The sequence below is a fragment of the Pyxicephalus adspersus genome, chromosome 9 (genome assembly GCF_032062135.1).
Source record: "Pyxicephalus adspersus chromosome 9, UCB_Pads_2.0, whole genome shotgun sequence".
Taxonomy (NCBI): Eukaryota; Metazoa; Chordata; class Amphibia; order Anura; family Pyxicephalidae; genus Pyxicephalus; species Pyxicephalus adspersus.
This window is the reverse complement of record NC_092866.1, coordinates 52,771,731-52,786,990: the sequence shown is the minus strand read 5'-3', so window position 1 is coordinate 52,786,990 and position 15,260 is coordinate 52,771,731. Positions and strand designations below refer to the sequence as shown.

At 40.1% G+C, this 15,260-nt stretch overlaps 1 protein-coding gene across 1 annotated transcript; it reads left to right on the top strand.

The window, feature by feature from the left end:
• Nucleotides 1-720: 720 nt before the first annotated feature.
• On the top strand, nt 721-14,917 carry LOC140337750 (carboxylesterase 5A-like). The gene is made up of 9 exons (XM_072421548.1): nt 721-800; nt 6,929-7,121; nt 7,806-8,031; nt 8,603-8,799; nt 9,668-9,870; nt 11,269-11,327; nt 11,403-11,570; nt 12,261-12,482; nt 13,669-14,917. Exons 1-9 carry the CDS (start codon nt 736-738, stop codon nt 13,809-13,811), a joined length of 1,476 nt encoding a protein of 491 aa, XP_072277649.1. The 5' UTR covers nt 721-735; the 3' UTR covers nt 13,812-14,917.
• Nucleotides 14,918-15,260: the final 343 nt, after the last annotated feature.

Below are 15,260 nucleotides of genomic sequence, written 5' to 3'. Positions count from 1 at the left end.
GTGACACCTCCGAGCCTGCTAGTGCTGCTGACATAACATACGACAAGTGGCTCCCAGCAACTTTCTAAACTGTAGTTCCCATTTACTGGTACATTTTTCCATGGGTGCTGCAGTGATATAAAAACACACATCGCCCTTCAAGCAATCTATTCTTCCTGCATTAATCACCAGCACAATAAAATTATGACAAGGACACCGGTCACGTCTCGGAGCTCAGAATAGCCCCTTCATTGGACGATGGGGGATTTTAAAGTTTACACATAGTAGACATTGAGAGGTCACTAAAATGCATACAAACTTTTTAATGCATCGGTGCAGCTAACAGGAAGAATATTGTTGACATTTCTGGCCTTGAGGGTCTCTGTCACCATTACCAACTCAGTAACTCAGCTTTGGCTGGGCAGAAATGAAGATCTGGACCATCCCTAAAGCCAAAATGAAGAACCGGGGGACCTGACCCAAGGCCGGCCGGAGGAAAGTTCTAAACTAATCTTAGAAAGTATTAATACACCAAAAGAGTACTAGCTGCATGGAACGGCTACGTTGGTGAGCCAGCCAATGTTATTTTATTTATGCCTGGGGTAAAGTAAAAGGGGGCGCTTGGTTTTTGTCTCCCATCACACTTCTATGTTTCTACAAAGCATTCCAGTCCAACCAGAAAACACCCGGACCTGGTAGAAGTGTACAGGCCCGGCCCTCAGGATGAGCAGCATTCCGTGCACGTACATTCCGTACATGTATGTGGAGCAATGCAGGAAAACGGGTGTGACTGATATGTGTATGACATGGTCATTTGGTTGGTAAGCGGCGCTGGGTGATACATTATAGACACAGAACAAAGGTCGGCTTCCTAGGGAGGAGCAATTGTGTGTTTTCATGCAGTTGAGAGCCAGCATGGCGGGGAGCAAGTAAGTAGGAAATCCTCTCTGGAGGGAGGCTGAAGGGAGGGAGAGGCTGTGGAGGATTTTCAGCTTTAACCATTTGGTAGCCACGTTCAGGTGTTCCGGAGGCCTCGCCAGGTCTATATAGGTTGTTAGCACTTATACACATAGACCGGTGTCACCTGCTTTTATCTGTGTGCGTTGTCACTTGCAGGCTCAGTGCCTTCCCTACATACAGATTTATTAGCCTCAGATTATTCCCTAATTCTTTACATCTGGATTAGATTCAGTTTGTATCAGATTGCGACAGCTTCAAGTTAAAGTGACATCATGCCTTCTACAATTTCTATTGCATGCTTTAGCAATCGACTGCCAAAATAAAGAATTCTTTTCGTCTCAGATATCCAAGGTTTTTGCTATACACAGAATTTTTTTAGGGAGATCAGAACCTCCAGGTCATGACGACTCCTATATAATGACGCGCACAGCGTTAGCCAAGCAGGAAAATAATGCAAACCTTTTTTTTTTTTTTTTTGGACAGGTCCTGAACAGCTTGGGTCTATTGTTGTTTGTTATTGCATATAATTTTTTATCATATCTATTACCAACATATTCCACAGCTCTGTACAGAGTCCATAGTCATGTCACTATTACCCAGATCTCACAATCTCATGTCCTCACCATAGTCATAATCTAAAGCTACACACACACACACACACACACACACACACACACACACACACTTGCCTGAAACAATAGGTTGTGATCTTTTAGGCAAAGTTTGCAGGACTGTTGTACAGATGCTATGTCGTTCATCAATCTGTCCTGGCTGCTCAATTAATAATTGAGCAAAGATTCCTATAGAGGAGAGTGCAGGGGGTGCTTATTGCTAAATGATTGTTACCCAAGAGGAACAATTGTGATTATCTCAGGCAAAAATGTAGCAAGTGTACAGCAGTCCCCCTCAATGTCATCCATAAATCAATCCTGGATGATCAATGAGCACCTGAGTGGGGATGACTGCTGTACTTACCTATGAAGAAGAGCACAGCCACTCGCTTGTCACCCTCCTCCCCTCTCCATAGAACTGAACAGCACTCGTTAATTAATTTGTCACTGGAAGCGATCACAAAAGACTGTTTCTAGGGAAAGAAACCCAATGCATGTACAATGCTTATTATGTTTAACATTAGCCAATGATCCTACCAGTATGTTTTTTTTCGGATGTGGGAGGAAACCCACACAAACACAGGGAAAACATACAAACTCCATGCGGTTTACAGGCTGAGATTTGAACTTTCTCAACCTTTTTACTATGGGGGGACCCTTGGAATACCTGTCCGGTATTGGGAAATATGGCTATAATAATATCCACAGCTCTTGGTATGTTAGTGTGGAGGTCAGTGGGAACAATGCATCTTATACTGCTGGCCAGTGGAAAGAATGTCACCATTACAGCCAAATAGATTATTGGTGTCAGGGGTAACTAATCTGAGACACACAAACGTCCCCTAGCAAGCTTTTTGAGAAACATTGATCTAAGTCTCTGATATCATTCATGTAGAAGTTATATCACAGCAGGAAAATGAAAAGTAAAGTGATGATTTGTGTTGGCTGAGTTATTGTATAGATGTGTACACACATACAAGAGCTCAGAGTTTTTTTTTTCTTTTTTATCTGTATGGATTATATCTAAATAAGGATTAATTAATAATTGTAACGATCTAATTGTAAAGAAATCTTCTATCATGTGTTTCAATGACATTAATTGATTCCCACAAGGGAATGTCAGATTCTGTTTTATAAATAGATTCCTTAGTGTTGAGTGTAAACCGTAAGCATTTGCCTGACCAAAGAAAATAATTTTTAGGTAAATCCAAATTCTTTTTCAGCATGGAGGATATATCTCACTCGTGGATCTGTTGCAAAGTTTCTCTCCTGATCCACTTATTATTCATAGATTAAAATACATAAATGTTTTTGTGCACTGTATCTTTATAACACAAACAACTGAAGTTTACAGCATATTTTAGTAAATTGTTATAAAGTCAATATTGAGTACCATTCCATGTATGCATCATGCAGAGATATACACCGCCCACTTTCCTAATAATATAGGTCTATGGATGAAATGTCCCTGTATACTATTGCTGTGGTTAAAAGAAGTGGAGCGTTCTTTTACATATGTAGTCACAACTAGATGATGGGAACTCCAACGCGTTTCGTGGCTAATAAACCCCTTCTTCAGGAGTTCTATATTTCATATATGAGCAAAGAGAGATAGGTACGCATCATTATAGTACATCTAGTTATAGTTTAAATTTTTATGTGTAAGGCCCTGGTCCAGGCAGCAGTTCCCCAATCTAATGCCGCACTCCTCACCTATAGTAAGCCTCCGCCTGATGAGCTATCCAGGGGTAGAGACAAAGCAGAGTTAGGGTCACAGGCACAGGGTAGGTTCAGGCAGGATACCAGATAGTTCTACGAATGTACACATCAACAGCAAGTCAGCCCAGTTTAACACCTAAACTCCAAATCTCCAGCTGCACACAGCCTCAATGTATGTGTTGGGGAAGCAGAGTAAATAACTCAGATAGAAGGTGCACAGCTATAGGGAAGCCGCTGATGCTACAAGCTGCAGAGCAAAAAACAGACAACTAATTCCATGGATATAAGAATACTGTGTTGGCGCACAACCCAGGATTGCCAGCCAGACATGCGTCTCCTTACATGATGCATTTAATTCTGTGGATGGGTGAATGTCAGTAATTTCTCTGTTTGGGTAAGGGGTAACCCTAAATTCTCTCTCACAGCATTTTGTAAAAGAACAAATGAGGAGTAAAGAGGGACAGAGCAATTGGGGGCAGTCAGAGCTATGCCAGAGCACTCTATACAGTGTGCTGTACATGACATAAGTCTGAGCCCTGCGCTTTGTACACTATAAATTCCTGACCCCTTCACTCTGTATGATATATTGTAATTACATAACCCTGATAATATGTTCATTGTCTCAACAATCGCTGGTTGCTCCGCACAAGTTCTGCTGGACCCTGGTTGAGAATCCCTAAACTAAGGGGAAAAAACACATTTAACCATTGTAGTGAGTATACAGTATTATTTAATAATGTAGGAGCTCAAGGTGTCAAATATCAGCCACACCTCAATTCCTTTATGCAACGAGTTAAAGCCTAATTATCCTTTAAATTATAAATCATATCCACAAAGACAGCATGACGGATTAAGCAAGTCTGGCTGGCTATCAAGACACCTGGAATTTTTGCACCATGCACCTTCCATTGCATATATTGCATGATGGGTGCACTGCAGACAAACAGGGGGACACACAAGCAGAATAGCAACAGATCGATATCCAAAAATCATTCAATCTGGGCTGCCTAGAAGCCAATAACAGTTGTGTGTTATGCGTAGCCAGTAAGAGGCATCAGATATATTGATTTACATGTAACCCTTCTACAGAGAACCAGCCGTGGGCATTTATAATAATCTGAATCCCCAGTTCTGTAGTATTACCTTTCAATGACTCCCCAAATATTTTTCCATGTCATGGTTGAGATGTTCAGTAGCAAAAGCAACTTAAACCAGACTGAAGCAGCTTAGAAGGTCAATTTAAGAACAAATTTACTTGTCATTGACTTGAGAATTATTTCTGATGTGTCAATCTGATCTCAAATGTAGGAAATCATGCTGCATTGGGTGGGCATTAACTATAGCGTTAGCTATTAACACTGACCAAGCCAGGAGACAGGTCAGCTTTAATAGTTGTTTTACAACCCGACAGGGATAGTGTCCAGACTTGGATTGCTATGTCAGCCACCCTTATGGGGGCAATATTCCAAAGGAGCTTGCGTCAGTCCATAAGAACCAAGCACATCATCTAGCTAAGAGGCTGAATCTTATTTTTCCTGTAAAAAACAACCCATAAATAAATATTTCCCTTTCCCATAAATAAACATGAGCAGGAAGGCTTAAAATGCACCCTGATGTGCGATCAGGATCATTACCAGCAGCCCATTTGATCTTTTAAGTTTCCTCTGTACTGTTTGAAACCCGTCAGAAAAAAGCAAAGAGACTAGAAAGACTACTTAGAATAAAACATTCCCAAGTTTACATACCTAAACACGTCATTATAAAAGAAGCAACCAAAAGGTTTTTAAGTATAATTCACTTTCAAGCTCTGTCTACCATATTGTTCAGATCAGAAAGCAATTCTTTTTTTACTCCTAAAAATCCAAATTACAAACCAAAACCTTTAAGTCAAATTATTATAAAATAATTATTATAAAAAGGTACATATTCCCAGCATTGTACAAACCAGGTGTCAATTGGGGGGTCAAGTGTTCTTGAAAATTATGAAATCAATCTCCAATATATGCTGATTGAACTTTTCTATGTAGAGTGAGGAGAAGAGCCGGGCAATTTGGAGCACCCCCAATCCTAGTACATGGATACAGGGCCACCAACAGAAATTTCTGGGCCCCATACTAGGTAAACCCCTGAGCCCAGCATTGCAAAAGTCAAGCATTTGGTGGAAATGTATCCCTTGTCACTCCATGGTGGCCCTGCATGAATAGCTTGCACAGAGCCCTGGGAACATGATCCCTCCATAAGGTTATTAAACAACTGGAATAATCAGGATTAGAATTTATAAAAGTGATATGCTCCACAAGGCAAATAAACAGCATTAATTACCAAGCCTTGTTTGTGCCAGGGGGTGGAGGAGGGTATGCCCACATAGGAATACCGGTTCTTCCAGCACTAGGAAGCTGGGCAGCTTGTGAATAGAAGGTAAATTTCTCTGTCTTTTTATCAAATAAGACCATAGGCTTTATTGTGTCTGAAAGCAGAAACGTTTTAGTTACCAATTACCACAATCTGAGGTTTCCACTCATTCCACCAAACTGCACTGAATGGGACGAAATGCAGCTGCTAACTTTATTTACACTACGCAGTTATATTCTCAATATTATTTCATGTTGATGTAAAGGCAAGGATGTACATCCATCCTTCTGATCATCTACAAGTATTTAGTCCACCACCATATGTTTGGTTGTAATGCAGATGAATTGTCAATTCATGATTATGTCTATTGCACAAAGGGCTCTATTAATAAAACTGGGAATTTGCTATTCTCTCCTGGGAATCTTCCAGGTCCATGGGTTTCATTGGAGTTGTTGATTCCCACCAGGGAATGTTGGAAGTAATTTCAGATTACCTGTTTTATAAATAAAGGAGTGGTTTTGCTCCCAATATAATGAACTGGCATTCTATCAACATATAGATTGTAAATTAGATTTTTTGACTAACTTTTGGTCTTCATATATTTGATAACACTTTACTTTTCATTTTCCTGCGGTGATATAACTTCTACATGAATGATATCAGAGACTTAGATCAATGTTTCTCAAAAAGCTTGCTAGGGGACGTTTGTGTGTCTCAGATCAGTTACCCCTGACACCAATAATCTATTTGGCTGTAATGGTGACATTCTTCCCACTGGCCAGCAATATAAGACACATTGTTCCCACTGACCTCCACACTAACATACCAGGAGCTGTGGATATTATATTGCATAGTGAATGGTTAGCTTTAGTTAATTTCTGCTCGCTTTTCTTCTCCTTCTTTCTCCACAAGAATCTGTAACTTTGCTCACTCAATGGGAAGTAGGAGATTATCAATATAGGACACCCCCAGTACTTGCCTTTCCTTCTTTTCCTATTGATCCCATAAGCCAGGAAACAAAAATATGGAAAATCACACATACACCGTAATTCTGATAAGCAAAAGAGAATCCATGAAACTGTGCCGAGTGCATTGACTTGCTGTATGGCAAAATATATAAACTTTATTCTTTCTGAGAATGTGCCAGCCTCCTGCTCAGCATTATTGTTTAGTTTATTCCATCCTTGCAATAGAAAAAAAGCCTCCATCTATGGTCACATTTCATTATTCAGCTTTGCCTAGCAGTTGTAGCCACTGAAAGCATTGAAACTATTAATATAATATTATTATTATTGTTTTCTCGACAGTCGTGGAGCTGCTCGAGTAGAGCAAGGCACCCAATCCGAGTTTAAGCATCTGGTGGACTCTCAAGAGGAAGAAGAAGAAGAAACGTTTCTGGATAAGGACTTTGATGCAGTAGAGCCTTCCTGCAGCCTCCCAACCTACAAAAGAATGGCATTTATAGGAATTGGAATTATAAATGAGAGGGCCGAGTCAAAGGTGACACCAAGACAACGTGCCTGAGGGGAGGGCCGAATAACAGTGTTGTTAACAGTGAGATATTTGTCTGGGGGGAGTTGCGGATTTTGAGGGTGGGGTGATGATGAGTTCTGTTTTATCCAGGTTGAGTTTCAGAAATATTAGTTTCTTACACATAGTAGATCTGAAGCTATGGTGCAATTATCACAGAAGGACCCAATGGAACTACTACTCACCCTGCCAGATCCCATATCTACCCAACATAGGGAATTCCACCATTGGGGAGAGCAATAGATAACTGTACTTTATAGGAAGAGCCACATGTGCTTATCCCACCTCAACAAACATTTAAATCTGCATTGTTCCCATTTCTCTATTCTGCTCAATCATTATTCACATTCTCAGCAGGGCTGAGCTCCAGTGCAAACACCTAATAACACACTGGGCCAGCATTATGAACGTTCTTTAGGATTGGAGAAGATAGACCATCACAGTAGAACCTTGGTGATCCAGCAACCCTGGAATGTTTTTTTTTTTTTGACAAATTGGTAATACATTTTATTAGTGAGGTATTGTACTTTCAGAAATTCTTAGTAGGATCTGCTCTGACTTGGTAAAGGAATAAAATCCATTGCTACCTGCTAGCAAACAATTTTAAAGTTATCCATTCCAGGTTGTCCCAATTACCTTGGTTGATGGACCCACCTTCTCCAGTCTTGTAGAACCTCAGTAAATCAGACCCACTGCCTCCTCCTAAAGGCAGATGTGTTTGAAGAACTGCTAATGATAAAAAAAATTATTTTTCTCAATCATCGATTTGCAGGAAACTATGGTTTAATGGATCAGTTGGCCGCTCTAAAATGGGTACAGAAGAACATCCAATATTTTGGTGGTGACCCGAACAAGGTGACGATATATGGCCAAAGCTCAGGTGAGAACAGTGTGTCAGTAATAATTCATTATTGTATTTTATAGCATTGTGGTTATTATTCACTTTCTCTGTCCTAGGAGCTTACAATCAAACACCACTACAAATTGTACAACTAAAGTCAATCACACAGGGAGGTCTATGTAGTCTAAACTCAATTCACTTATCTTTGCATTGTGGGAGAAAACATATACAAGCATTAGGAGAATGTTTATATATGAATTAGGTAAAACAAATGCTAAATCCATGCCAATGGCAATGAAACTCAGGACCTGGGTGCTGTAAGGACACAATGAATACCACTGAATATTTTACCTGCTTCTAGACCTTGCAATAGACAATTGTCAGATCAGGACATTCTAGGTAATGGATTGGGTTCTTTACACATCCATATTATATTGTATGCCTAATGTATTTAACACCCAAAGACGATAGTCCTTTAAAACTAGCGGTGTGGTTTTAACAAATACATTAATGCTTGTAGTAACATTTCCAGAAGACACCATAATAAAAAATGTACCATAGTTATGTTTTGTTTCTGGCCACCCTCATACGAATGCTCTTCCTAATGAAGGAGGCACTTCAGTCTGGACCATGATGGTTTCCCCCTTGGCCAAGGGTCTCTTTCATCGTGCTATTGATATCAGCGGATCGTCCGTTTTTAAAGCCACCATGGCGGAGGCAGAGAAGGACAATCTGGTATTTCTTAAGAAAACGGGCTGCCAAGATGCTGAGTGTTTGAGGCAGCTGAATGTAACCAAGATCCTTCAAGTAAGTGTCGCCTATGGCCGAGAAGCTTGTAGTCAATGAGTAGAAAAAGCTTAGGGTTTTTTATTGCATTTATCTCATTGTCTTTAGCAGGGTGTCTTATTAATGTATCTGATGACATTCACCCTATAGATTTCTTACTCATATTATACTGTATATGGCTTAACATATGGAGACAACCCTTCACGTTCAGGTATTTCCAGGGATGGTATGGTTAATGATCCAGCATACAGTGGCATTGTTTAAAATTGTGCAAATTTACCCCAATGGAAAGAGTTGAGTTCTGTTTCATCATGACTCATACACAAATCCAAGTTTAACGAGTTTGCTTTGTAAGAAATCCAGCGATCTGCACAGAGCCCTGACCTCAACCCTACTGAACACCCTTCTAATGAATGAATTGGAGCACTGTTTGCCAGCTAGAAACCAAGTATTCTAGTCCAACATCAATACCTGACCTCAAAACTGATTTTTTTTTAGGCCCAATGGGGCACAATCTTATCGACACATTTGCAAATCCCAGAGGCCTTGCCAGAGGAGTGGAAGCTGGTAAAGCTGCAACAGAGGAGGAGGCCAACCCTTTATTAATGCCCTTGGGGTGTCCTGCAAGCTTATACTAGTTAGGTGTCCACAAATGTTTAATCATAAAGTATATCAAGTGATAATAAAATACCTAAAAATATTGCCACTTACACCTAAAAAATGTACCCAGTTTAGTTTATTGTATGAAGGTTAAAAGGTGCAATGACCAATAAACTACAAGTTATGTACACCCAGAACATTGCAATGGGGGTTTATTCTTTAATAAAACTGCCTATTATATGGTACTGTGGCTTTTCATGTGATATCATGTTGCCTCTATGACTTCCAGTCTATCCCTTGGGAGGAATATCCAAAATGGGCATCAGAAGATCTGTGTGACTTGCCACAAAAAGACCAATTTATTGGCCCGTTGCCTGTGGTGGATGGATATGTGGTGCCATTTCCCCCGCAGGATGTATGGAAGGAGAAGAAAGAGGGCTACAGTGATGTGCCATATGTGATCGGTACTACCTTGCAAGAAGCCGAGTTTGCGTAAGACAATTACTAGCTCCTGGATTTAGGGCTGGGCTTCAGGCAGGGTTAGAAGGAGATACAACCAACCAGCACTTTTATAGATTTATGCGTTTATGCTGTACAGGTAGTCCCCAAGTTAAGGATATCCGACATACGGACGACTCCTAAATACAAACGAGGCTTCCCTGCTTGTGCAGGACAGAGGCTTGATGGGGGGAGGGGGCGGTTTGCATGACTTGCAGAAGAAGACTTTTGCTGTTCTGCAAGCTCTTGTAACTCTTCAATCAAGACAAACTCTGCAGTTTTTTCTTTTTGCATATCAAAGCACAGCTTGCTCCAGAAGTTAATGAATGTTTAGGATCCATAAAGTTTAAGAACAAAGCTACAGCCCCTATCTCATATGTAACCCGGGGACTACCTGTAAATATAAATGGTATTGCTGAATCTTAGACACAGCATTAGTGAATCCAACAGTTTTACACAAGTACTGCTAAAGGTGAACCATTTTGATATAGAACATGGCTAGAAAAATCAGAAACTATGGTCTCCAGGTGTTGGTCCTTTACAGTCATGCCTGGAGGTAGTCAATAAAACAATCAATTATCCAATTTCCAAAGATTGTGAGGAGGGAGAGCAGGTGATTAAAAACAAAAACATTTTGTTTTCCCCACTGTTCCAACAGATTTGCCACACCAATATTACCTTTTGAGAACAGTATTTAGTGCTGGACTGTGGTGGAAGTGTCCCACACTTACTGTGTATTTTGATGTATAGATAGCAGGGAATAAGCTTCTGTTTGCTAAGTAAACAAACAAAACCATTCTGCCTAACAAACTAATCTTAATCAACAAAATACTTTTTCTCACATGTATATTGCTCCCCCCTGAAAAGGATATGACCTAATCGTGCACAATGGCTGCTTCAGGCACTGTGCAATAGGGGCAGTTGTGTTTTACACAGGTGACATTACAAAGGTAGATAGGATAATGGTATAGATAATAAAGATTTGGGTGTTTATTGTACGTTATGCCAGACTGTAATTCTATTTCAAAGAGAAGTCCATCCCTGTCTGGAAGTCAACAGAAGCAAGTTGCTTTTAGGTATTGTCTAGATCTGGGTTTCTCAAGCAGGGTTCCCTCCAGGGGTTGGTGGGAGTCCCTGGAGCAATTTTTGCCTCTCATGTTAGATATTGCTGGTACAAATTTAATATTTGTCCATCTGTAAGAAAAACAGTCTTCCCTTTGGCCATCACACTAATGTACTATGAGCTGTGGATAAACCAACTATAGGAGGGGTCCCCTAAGCCCTGGAGGTTTTTTAGGGGTTCCCCCCATGTTAAAATGGTTGAGAAAAGTTGCTCTAGATATTTGCTGTGCATCCCACGTTCCAATGCATTAATGTCCCTTTTCTCCACAGCCCAGTTTTTACCAACCTGTCCAAGTGGACGGAGGAAGACTACCGCTGGTTTGTCAAATGTGAGTGTTCTCTTAGTGATTGAAGGGTAAACTTTTCATGAATTTTCAGGATGACTTGTATAATGTTCTTCACAGTACGTCTGAACACATTTGGGGAAAGTCTAGGAGATGAAGCTCTTGGTCTCTATAAAACCTCTGAGTTCTGCTCCCAGCCTGAACGATGTGTGGAGAAGACCTACATGACCATGGTGTCTGACATTAGGGCTTCCTGTCCCAAGAACGAGTTGGCCAAACAAGCTGCAGGTAATATATATCCCATGTCTCAGAATTCCATTACATCTTTGTTTACAAAAAGGACAACATCAAAGATAAATTTCCCTTTGATCATCTCCATCTTAATTTTCTGTACTCATGGTACTTTATTTGGACAAAACGATAGCAGACACGTTACCAATTAGTTTGCAGACAACAAGAAAAACGTGCCAAGGGATGCATGTTATAAACAAATCCAAAAAAGGCCATTAACCTGAGATATGCTTTAGGGCAAGTTTAAGTTTCACCCCCTTTTTTACTTCTATATTTTCCTTTACCTCTACATGGATTTGGCACTTTCTACCTCCCACCCTAATTTTCTTTGCTGATAGTTGAGTAACAACCATTCCTTATCAGCAGACTTATACTGCATTATCTTGGCTATGCAGAAATATTACCAGCATAATCCCTTCAAGTATATTTTGTGGTTCTCTGAAGAAGCAGTGATTTCTGCGAAACATGTCAGACAAATTGAATGAAAGCAAAGGATATAAAGGGGCCCCACTGTGAATGTACTGTAGTATTATAACTTTCATGAACTCAAGATGGAATATGCAATTGTCCTTGAGGGTGGTATCACTGATTGGATGAATATTGTTGGAAGAATAATTTCTAAGACCACATTGGAATGAATAAAAAAATTGCTGTGTATAACTGATGATTATATATCTGTAATTGCAGCTGCATTGTCCAGTCCTGTATACCGCTACCAGGTCACCTACACTCCATCACGGCCAGTTAAAGTCAATAATCTCTTCTCCTATGAGAGCTGGTTTGCCTTTCATATGCTGGATACCCTGGGATTTTTTGAAACTTTGGATTACTCGCTTGGAGAAACCACAGAAGCTGATCGTGACTTCCAAAGGCTGATCCAGAAATACTTCATTTACTTTGCAAAAGAAGGTGAGCACAAAGCCTAATGGATGCTATCACTCATCAGCTAGAGGGCAGCATATCGCACACATGGGGTAAAGATTGGAGCTTCCCAGCTTTTAGATACTGAAATGTGAAGGCTGCCATTGCTAAGAATGCTAAGTGTTTGGCTGATTTTAATACAGGTATTCCCCAGGTTGAGGACATCTGACATATAGATGCCTTCTAGATACGAACAGGGCTTCCCTGCTCATTCTGTGCAGGACGGAGGCGGTTTGCATGATTTGCAGAAAAAATCTTTTGCTAAACACAGCTGAGGTTGTGGGTGATCTTAGGGACTGAGCTCTTTCTGCAGCTTCTTGTAACTCTTTAATGACCAAGACAAACTCTGCAGTTGTTTCTTTTTGCATATCAAAGTACAGCTTGCTTCAGAACTTATTGAAAGTCTAGGCTCCATAAAGATTTTTTTTTTGCTTGCTTTGTTTGGGATTAACTTACAGTGAGGATTTCATACAGTAACTGACACCACGCTCCACGCCTAATAATATGTTAAAACAAACATCTGTCCTAATTGCATTTATTAAAATAATGTTCTGATGGGCATACAAATTCAACTTAGGAACAAACCTACAGTTCCTATCTCGTATGTAACCCGGGGACTACCTGTACTTTAAGCAACCAACAACCTAACCAACTATGAAGCATGGTGGGTCTAGATAAGCATCTTATAAAATGCTAAAGCCAACAGATCAGCAGGTCACCCTAGAATTTAGCATTTACAGAAGGAAAGGTCAACTCTGGGTATGGTTATGTTGCATTGAGTTTTATGATTCGTGAACGAGGTAAAATTAGGTAACATGTAGGTTACATTATCTCCAATGTTGTCACACCAGGGCACACTTTAGATAGATTATGGATAGGGTTAAAGAGTACCTGCATTGTTGATTAATAGGATTGGATGGTGGAAGGTAGAAAGGGTTCTCCTAAATGTTTTAGAATGTTCCAAAAAAATTACAATAAAGGAAACTATCAGGTTAGAAACATGGAAGCCACCTGCTGGGTGGTTGAAGGTTTATGCTTTGTTGCCTGAAATGCCAAATAAAGACAGAATGGTTTCCTTGGGCAAGCAGCCCCTAGTTCTACCTGGAGTTGTCAGAGAAATAAATAGTTTTTGGAGGACCCAGACTGACTTATTCCAATTTATTTATAATTACAGGAAAAATGCCGTCTGAATGGCCAGAGTACCCCAAAGGGACAGCACTATTGTCCACATCGCTGTCTGTGGAGAAGGACTATCGGTCAGCTCAGTGTGCACTCTGGGAGAAATATAACATGTTTCCTTATGCCTGGATAAACTAAGGAATGCTTCTTATCCCCTAAAGGAATTTTGTCGAAAGAAAGAACATGGAGGTTCCTTGGCTTTTATTTCATTCAATTCAAGGCTTCAACATTTTTTGGTGGTGGACCCAAAACAAGCACACAGAATAGACATTCTGACTCCCAAACCAGTTCCTAATCTGTAATTCAAAAAAATGGAGCCAAGGCCAACAGGAAACCACCAATTTCTATGGTAAAAGGTCAGCAGCAAAATGTCTTGAAATTTTGCACCGTGCGGGTTTCCTTTGAGTTGGTGATGTTTCAGCTCCATAAACCCTTACTGGACAGAGTATTCTTTCGATCCTGAAGAAGGCTGGGATAGAACTGACTATAAACAGGCCAAAAATGACAAATTATGCCCAGTGGCCCAATGGGGCCTCCAGCTATATGAGGAACTTACCTGTGCACATGGAAATTGTCCAAGTTAAAGTAAACTGCTTCCTTACTCCATAAAGAAGAGGCCAGATCCAAGTATTGCTGTTGTCATTTCACGACGCCCCCCTTTTTTTTTAATTTTAGTAACAACTAACATGAGGGTCTATAACAAGGGGTCTTTTCATATTCAGAAATCTGTAGACCACCAAGGAGAAAGGTTTCCTGAACTTTTAAGCTCCTCAACATCTCCTGCAAATCCTTTTTCACTTCTTTTGCAGAAATGTCAAGAATGGACAGGAGATGAAGCAAAAGTAATAAAAAAGCCATCACAAAAAAAAAAACAATCACAATTTGTAAATTATGAGGCTTGGTGTGTACCCCACCCAACCCTTGTTATCCAGGACAGCTGCACTTATCTACCTTTAAATCAGAGTTTTCTATAGTCTAGATGGTGACATCTCTTGATGGGGTTGGCTTTTAGTATGACAGCCTTTATATAAACAGCTCTGTTGTATTTTGTTCCAGCACTTTTATAAAGATGGACACATACTCCCTAATTTTTTTTTTACCTAAAAGTGGGCTCTGCAATTGGAAATAGACAATAAATCTACAATAACACTTGCGGTGCGTGGGTAACATGCCTTGGACACAATGCGTTCTGATGTACTAATGCAATGCAAATTGCTTTATTAATAAAACTATTTTATGTAAAAGTGTTCTTTGCGGTTTTAGAATGGATTAAACATTGTGTTACATTTATAAGAACAAACCCTGTGGGTCTTATCCCCCAAAACCATCCATAGCAAGAGAGCTGATGCCGCTTAGATTGTAAGCTCTTCTGGGCAGGGTCCTCTCCTCCCCGTGTCATGGTCTGTATTTGTCAGTCATTTGCAACCCTTATTTATTGTACTGTGCTGCGTAATATGTTGGCGCTATATAAATCCTGTTTATAATAATAATAATCTCCCAGGTGCCTACTGAACATCATATGTGACCCTTTGATGATGTCAGGGGCCCAAGCAGCTCCTTCTACTTTAATAATAATAATAATATTAT

Coding starts and splice junctions, on each gene's coding strand:
- LOC140337750 (XM_072421548.1), top strand. CDS start 736: ATGTATGTGGAGCAATGCAGGAAAACGGGTGTGACTGATATGTGTATG. Junction 801..6,928: donor ATGACATGGTCATTTGGTTG/GTAAGCGGCGCT, acceptor TTTTCTCGACAG/TCGTGGAGCTGCTCGAGTAG. Junction 8,800..9,667: donor ATGTAACCAAGATCCTTCAA/GTAAGTGTCGCC, acceptor TATGACTTCCAG/TCTATCCCTTGGGAGGAATA.